We start from the raw sequence: 7,521 nt of genomic DNA on the forward strand, positions 1-7,521 counted from the left end.
ACAACTGGCAAAAAAGGAATGGATGGAGCATCCAGTATTGACCCAGACACTGGCCCTGCTGACCCTTCAAAGTCCTCCTTAGGAGCAGCATGGATCATAGCTAAAAATGAAGGGGCAACCTAGTGAAGCTACTACATTGGCTACTTGCATGAAATAGTAGGAGCAGCATGCAATAGACAAGGCTAAGAGATTCCATGACCAGTGGAATGGATCTAAACTCTGCAGTCCTGCCACATCCAGTCATGTATGGTGATGGACAATTAAACAACGCACTGAAGAAGGAGGCTCCACAAATATCCCCATCTTCAATGATGGGGAGGGGGGGTGTCCAGCACACCAGTGCAAAAGCTGAGGCTGAAACTTTTGCATCCATCTTTAGCCAGCAGTGCTGAATACATGATCCATCTCAACCTCCTCTTGAGGTCCTCTGCATCTCAGATATCAATCTTCAATCAATTTGACTCATCCCACGTGATAGCAAAAATTGACTGAAGGTAGTGGATACTGCGAAGGCGAGAGACCCAGATAACATTTTGCTGATCGTACTGAAGACTTATGCTCCAGAACTAGTCATGCCCTGAGCCAAGCTGTTCCAGTACAACTATAACACTATCATCTACCTATGTGGGAAATCAGCCCAGGTTGTGTCCTCTACACACACTGCAGGACAAATCCACCCAGTCTACTCTTGATGATTAGTAAAGTGATGGAAGGTATCATCAGCAGTGCTATCAAGCAGCACCTGCTCAGTGATGCCCAGTTTGAGTTCCGCCAGGCCCACTCAGTTCCTCCTTACAGCCTTGGTTCAAACATGGACAAAAGAGCTGAATTCCAGAGGTGAGGGGAGCGTGACAGCCTCTGACATCAAGGCCACATCTGACCAAATGTGGCATCAAGGAGCCCTAGCAAAACTGGAATCAACAGCAGTTTTGTGGAGGGGGAAACTCTCCACTGGTTGGAGTCCTGCTTGGCATGTGGGAACGTTGTTGTGGTTGTTGGAGGTCTGTCATCTCCGCTCCAGGACATTACTAAGGAACTCTTGCAGCGGTGTCCTAGGCCCAAGCATCTTCAGCTGTTTCATCTTTTTTAGAAATTGGGATGTTTGCCAATAATTCCACAATGTTCAGCACCATTAATGATTCCTAAGATACTGAGACAGTTCTTGTTCAAAGGCAGCAAGACCTGAAAAACATCGAGGTTTGGGCTGACAGTTGGCAAATAACATTCATGTCACACAAATGCCAGGCAATTATAATGGAAACTTAGAAAATAGGAGTAGGCCATTCGGTCCTTCAAGTCTGCTCTGCCATTTGATATGATTATCTGACTCTTTTCCCACTTTCTCCTCATACCCTTTGATCCCCGTAGCCCTAAGAACTATAACTAACTGTTTCCTGAAAACATTTGGTGTTTTGGCCCCAACCGCTTTCTGTGATGTAGGGATTTCATCAGGCTCGTTACACTCTGGGTGACGACATTTCTCTTCCCCTCAATTATAATGGCCTAGCCCCATATCCTTGAGACTACAAACCCTGGCTCTGGACTCCCCAGTCATTGGGAACATCTTTCCTGCATTTATCTTGTCTGGTCTTGAGGATTTCATAGAAATCTATAAAATTCTAACCTCATTCTTCTAAACTCCAGAGAATATAGATTTTTTTTTTTTTTTTTTTTTTCAGATTTTGACTTGATTTTCTCATGTACCAGAGTACAGGAGTACAGTGAAAAGTGTACAAAGTTGCCATTCTACAGCACCTTCTTAGTGTACAAAAGACAGAATTAAAAACAGAATCAGAAATAAAAGAAACATCCAAAAGAAAAAGAAACGTCCAAGTTGCTCCCCCTGCATCCACCATGAGTCCTCGCTGCCAGATAAACAAAGCCACAAAGTCCATCCTTCAGTCTGCAAACATTCAGGTGCCCCGATTATATTCCTCACCAATCCAGTCTCTCTTCATACATTAGTCCTGCCATCCCAGGAATCAGTCTGGTAAACCCCTTGCTGCACTTCCTCTATCTCCAGAACATCCCTCCTCCGATAAAGAGACTAAACTACATACAATACTCCAGATGTGGTCTCACGAACACCCTAAATAATTGCAGCAAGACATCTCTGCTCCTGTACTTGAATCTTCTCACTATGAAGGCCAACATACCATTTCCCACCTTCACTAAGTGCTTTCTTTCAGACCATTTCCAACAAAAGAGAATCTAGCTATCGGAAACTGACCTGGATGGCCATATAAATACGGCGGCTACAACAGCAGGTCAGAGTCTCCGAATCCTGTATCGGGTGACTCCCCAAAGACTGACCACCATCTATGGATGATAATGGAATAGTTTAGGTTAGATGGGCTTCAGATTGGTTTCACAGGTCGGCGCAACATCGAGGGCCGAAGGGCCTGTACTGCGCTGTAATGTTCTATGTTCTATACTCCCCAACTTTAAGGGCATTTAAATGGTCATTGGATAAACATATGGATGGATGACAAGGTAGGAGTATGATGGAATACTTCCCACTTGCCTGGATGAGTACATCTCCAAATCAAGAATCTTGACACCATGCAGGACAAAACAGCCCGCTTGATTGATTGGAACCACATCCATTTCCTCTACTACCAGTGTTCATTGTTAGCAGTGTGTACGATTTACAAGAAGCACTGCAGAAATTCACCAAGGCTCCTTAAAACCCACAATCTTTTTCCATTTAGAAGGGCAAGGTAGCAAATGCACGAGAACACCACCACTTGCAAAATCCTCTCTAAGCCACTCCCCATCCTGACTTGGAAATACATCACAGTTCCTTCAGTGTTGCTGGATCAAAATGCTGGAACTCTTGCCCTAATTGTGAGTATACCTACACCAAGTGATCTAAGTGACTCAAATGTAGCTAGGGATGTGTAATAAATGCTGGCCTAGCCAGCGATGCCCTCTTTCTATGAATATGTTTTTAAAAATAAATTCCCCTCTCATTAGAAATTTGTGCAGGCATCTCTTTAGAAAAAGGTTTAGATGTCTTGGGCAAAACATACCATGATTGTGCTAACTTTCTTTAGCGTACACGTAACAGAAATGCACCAGTCTGTGTGCTGATATACAAGACAAATAATGCCATTATGTCCCATATTGTCCAGCTTATGCTTGAGCTTCTCTTGTATATGAGCACTGCATTTTTGAAAAAGTTGATTGAAATTGCATCTTCTCAGAGATGCAATGTAGTATTTCCTTTCAAATTTCCTACTACGTTAAATTTGTCTCCGTAGAATAGTTGCAAGTCCTAGACTGACTCCATGCAATTATTCTTGGTCTCTTCTGTTACAATTGTAATTTTTATGATTCTATGATTGGTCACAATGTTGAGATCCATGCAAGCCTGTAATCCTGCTATTGCTGGTCTACTCCTGTCTGCCAGGCAGTATACTTATGGTTTCCATGCAGAATTGTCATAGCCTTATTTCATCATCAATGTACCAGTGCAAGGGATGGGCGTCCATTATATACAGTTAATTCTGTTGTCAGAGGTTTACCATCGATTTATAATCAGTACAGGTCCATATTCATCAGGATTCTGACTGGTAGGATGTTTGCATTTGCTCCAGTGTCAATTTTATGACTGATTTTGCCCCACACGTATTTTCTGAGAACATATGATGTTAATCATGACATAACCTTCTTACTGTTTGACTTTGTGAACATGACACGTTACATGGACAATGTGGAATGCCTGTTTGCCTTCCATTTTGAATCTTCACCCTGGTCTGTTTCATGTGCCTGAACTTCTGCAGGTCTCTGAGATACTCCCTGTTGTTGCTGCCTACAAGCTGCACATATCTTTTGTTTGGTTGTATCCTAATATGACTTCTGGCTGTATCTTTGGAACCAGATTTCTTGCATAGGCAAGCCCAGTGTTCTTTTCACCACATGACTTGCAAAGATCTTGGAATGCAGGACACCTTCACAGAGACTGCAACAGGTCACACTTTCAACACCAGTTACTTGCTTTCTGTATCCTGGCTACTTGCCAATACTGGTTACTGTAATGATTGCAGATGATGTTATTGGGCTGCATTGGCTTCGTGTTTTCTGCTATCTTTAAGCAGTGTGTTATACTCTTTTTTTCTTCAACAAGTAGTTTTGGAAAGTTTTTTGATAAGCTGTAACCATCTCCACTGAGATAGCTCAGTCTCTTAAAATTCAGTAATTGCCCTTGGTATGGCACCGAATGACAAACTGAGTAATTGATTCTAGTGGCTGTTATCTGTAGAGATGAGCTCCAGAAAGTGAATTCTAAAGTTTAGGTTTATACTGGTTTTCCAGCATTTTCCATTGCTTACCAAGATCTCTCTGATCCTCTTAAGATGAACCTGAAGTGTTGTCTCTGCAACCCCTCGTTTCCAATGGCTATATTTATTTTCACTGCTTTCTTCTCTGGTTTTGCAACAACTCAATCTAAAAAGCAAAGCCCTATTCTTTGTGTAGAGAACCAAAATTGGAATAGGACATCTGTGGTTTTCTAATATGTGCAAGAGAATTTAGCCATATTTCTGATTTACCTTTTCTTTAGCAAGTGCTATAAATGTCTAGGGGATGTGTAGTAGCCTTGCTGCTACAAGGTTACACTGTGCAGAGATTCAGCAATACAGCTACTATAGAATTTTTAAAAATATTAAAAATAAATACCCTGAGTTTCCAAGTTCTTCTTTTCTGAACTGCTTTTTTGCCTTGTCTGCTTTATTTTCCTTTCTGCACAAGCACACCTGAAGTTGTCTTTATGGCCCTGTAACTTCTACAGCCCAATTTGGATCAAACTCTGTGCTTAAAAAGGCTCACAAATCAAGCACTCGCTTTCCGTGTAATTTTTTTTTTTCCTGGAGCCTCGTCATAAATGCAACAGCTTCAAGTCTTATCTGAATCCTGTTTCTGTGATTTTCAAGCTTGCATACTATTTTGTTGTTTTTTTTTTAAAAAAACACTATTGATCACCATGTTGTTTTTTTTTGGGCAATCAGAAAACAACTCAGATTTAATAGTGTGGATTCAGCTTACTTGAATCTCAACTAATAACTCTGACTACAACTTGCAATTACAGATAACTAAGCATCCCAACTCTGGCTGACCTCTCTGGACTCCACATGATGATTGGTCATGTGGTTCCATCTTGGTCCTTGACTTATTAGCTTATCCAGCTCTTAAAGCAGTAATAAAGCAACATACACTTGAACTCTGCTTTTGTTCCATATTTCTCATGTCTAACAAATAGTGTCAGTTTTGGTCTTGAAAAGTTCAATGAACCCAGCCAGATTTTCAATTGTGTCTGAGCATGTGTGTGTCAGTGTCATTTTCCTGATGTTATGCCCAAGAGTCCGTCCTAATTTTGAGATTAGAATCTTTTTGTTCAGAATTATCCCACCAGAGGACATGGCCTGTATCTGCTCTATTGAATTCATTTTAATCTTTTTTACACCTCCAACAGACCATCCCTTACCCTCGTAAACTCAAGGGGTCGCAAACCATGTTTATGCATAAACTGTCCTCCATTCAAGTGTTTTTTTTAGTCTTGGTATATTTCTAGCAATTTCTTGTCACTTTAAGCTGATCATCTTTCCTTCTCCCAACTTTATCAGCAAAATCCCATCCCAGCTATATTTGGTACCACTCCTCCACAGCCCAACTAAAATCTAGAATTTAGGATATGGGTAGGAAGGTGAAAGGATGGATGGATGACTGGAGTGATGCAGCGGTGTAAAAATAAACTGTTTCTATTAGTTTTGAAATCTTATGACCATTTAACCAGAAAATTGAAACTGCTAAATGAGCTCAGCTTTGCTGATTATATAACTGATTCCTGTTCATAGAATACAAACACTGTCCCAAATTTAAAATATTTCTTTGTCAATTTGCTTCAGTAGTCCATTTGCTGAGAGTCTAACTGAATTACCTTTTTATAATTTAAAACCTTTGTTTAAAAAAAAATGAAATCAGGTTAAACCGCCTCTGATGGGGGCAGTTAAAGGCAGCCTGGTTATTGGACAGGTCTTGAGTGGCTAACCTACAAATTATTTGTACATTTTGGTCAGATTGTATTCTAACTGTCACAACATTTTCATGCTTAAACTAGTAGCCTTGAAATTTTCAATAAACTCACCCCAACAAAGTGCATCTACTCATAACTACACTTTAACAGGTTCTCAGTCATAGAGTCAGACAGCACAGAAACAGACCCTTTGGTCCAGTTAGTCCACACCAACCATAATCCCAAACTAAACTAGTCTCACCTGCCTGTGCTAAGCCCATATCCCTCCAAACATTTTTTACTTATGTACTTGTCCAAAAGTGCTTTAAACATTGTAACTGCACCTGCATCCACCACTTCCTCTGAAATTCCATATACGAACCACTCTGTTCTTAAAAAAAAAAGTTGCCTGTCATGTCGTCTTTTCTTTTAAAAATCCTCCTCTCATCTTAAAACTATGCCCCTAGTCTTGAAATCCCCCACCCTAGGGCAAAGACAGCTGCCATTCACCTTATTTATACCCCCTTGTGATTTTATCAACCTCTGTAAGGTTACTCCTATGCTCCAGTGGGAAAAAGTACCAGCCTATCCACTCTCCCCTTATAAATTTGAACTTTCATTCCCAGCAACATCCTGGTAAATTTTTTTCTGAACCCTCTCCAGCTTAATAATATCCTCGCTGATATCTTGCTCAACACATATTCTTGTGACTGATTAGTCTATTTCTACGATGGACAGCATTACACCCAAATCAGTTCTCTCTGTCAGTATAAATACACTTTCCAACTAGAATTTTTGTGTAGTGATGACAATTTATTTTCTTTCCCACTCCCCCACACCTGCTGTAAATTCCCAGCATCCCCAGCTAAGGGATCCTCGATCTTAAGGCCAATTGCTACACTCCAACTACTGCTATATGGAGGTAAATTCAGTCAATAGCAGAGCAAGGCTTGAATTTTGGAACACCTAGCCTGCATAGCTCAGCACTGTGGTACCTGTACTCACTGAGCCATTGATGGATCTGGCAACTCTTGGTTGCAAACGTACAAAAGAAATACCTATGATCAAATTGACGTGCCTCAATGCTTGGTTTTAATGTTGTACTGAGAATTAATGGCCTCTTTCTTTCAGCTTCACTTTGTGCCTGATTGCCATTGTATGTTGAACTAGCTATAATTCAAAAAGTGGCAAAATTTACATTTAACCAACTGTTAACCACTCTTTAATTGTGATGCTCAATACCCATAATGCTGTAAGCTATTGTTTTGAATAATGAATACAATTATTCTGTCTTAAATGCATTGAATTCTAATTTTTCCAGACTATTTAAAAGAACAACTGGATGAATATGTAAAACAGTTCCGGATAGTGAAGGTTGTCCGACAAGTGGAAAGGACGGGATTGATAACTGCGAGGCTCTTGGGGGCTAGTGTCGCCACTGGAGAAGTGCTGACTTTTCTTGATGCTCACTGTTAAGTATATTCACAGATTTCTCCCATCTATCAAAT

General features: G+C 40.6%; 1 protein-coding gene across 1 annotated transcript in view; it reads left to right on the forward strand.

The window, feature by feature from the left end:
* LOC109926019 (polypeptide N-acetylgalactosaminyltransferase 3-like) overlaps nt 1-7,521 on the forward strand; it is a gene marked incomplete at its 5' end in the record, with an annotated part of 27,974 nt that overhangs the window by 8,150 nt on the left and 12,303 nt on the right. The window contains one exon of the mRNA XM_048618847.1: nt 7,335-7,484. Coding sequence (XP_048474804.1) covers nt 7,335-7,484 — 150 coding nt within the window. The remainder of the gene's footprint in view (nt 1-7,334; nt 7,485-7,521) is intronic.

Source organism: Rhincodon typus, chromosome 41 (genome assembly GCF_021869965.1).
Source record: "Rhincodon typus isolate 14 chromosome 41, sRhiTyp1.1, whole genome shotgun sequence".
In the NCBI taxonomy this organism is placed as follows: domain Eukaryota; kingdom Metazoa; phylum Chordata; class Chondrichthyes; order Orectolobiformes; family Rhincodontidae; genus Rhincodon; species Rhincodon typus.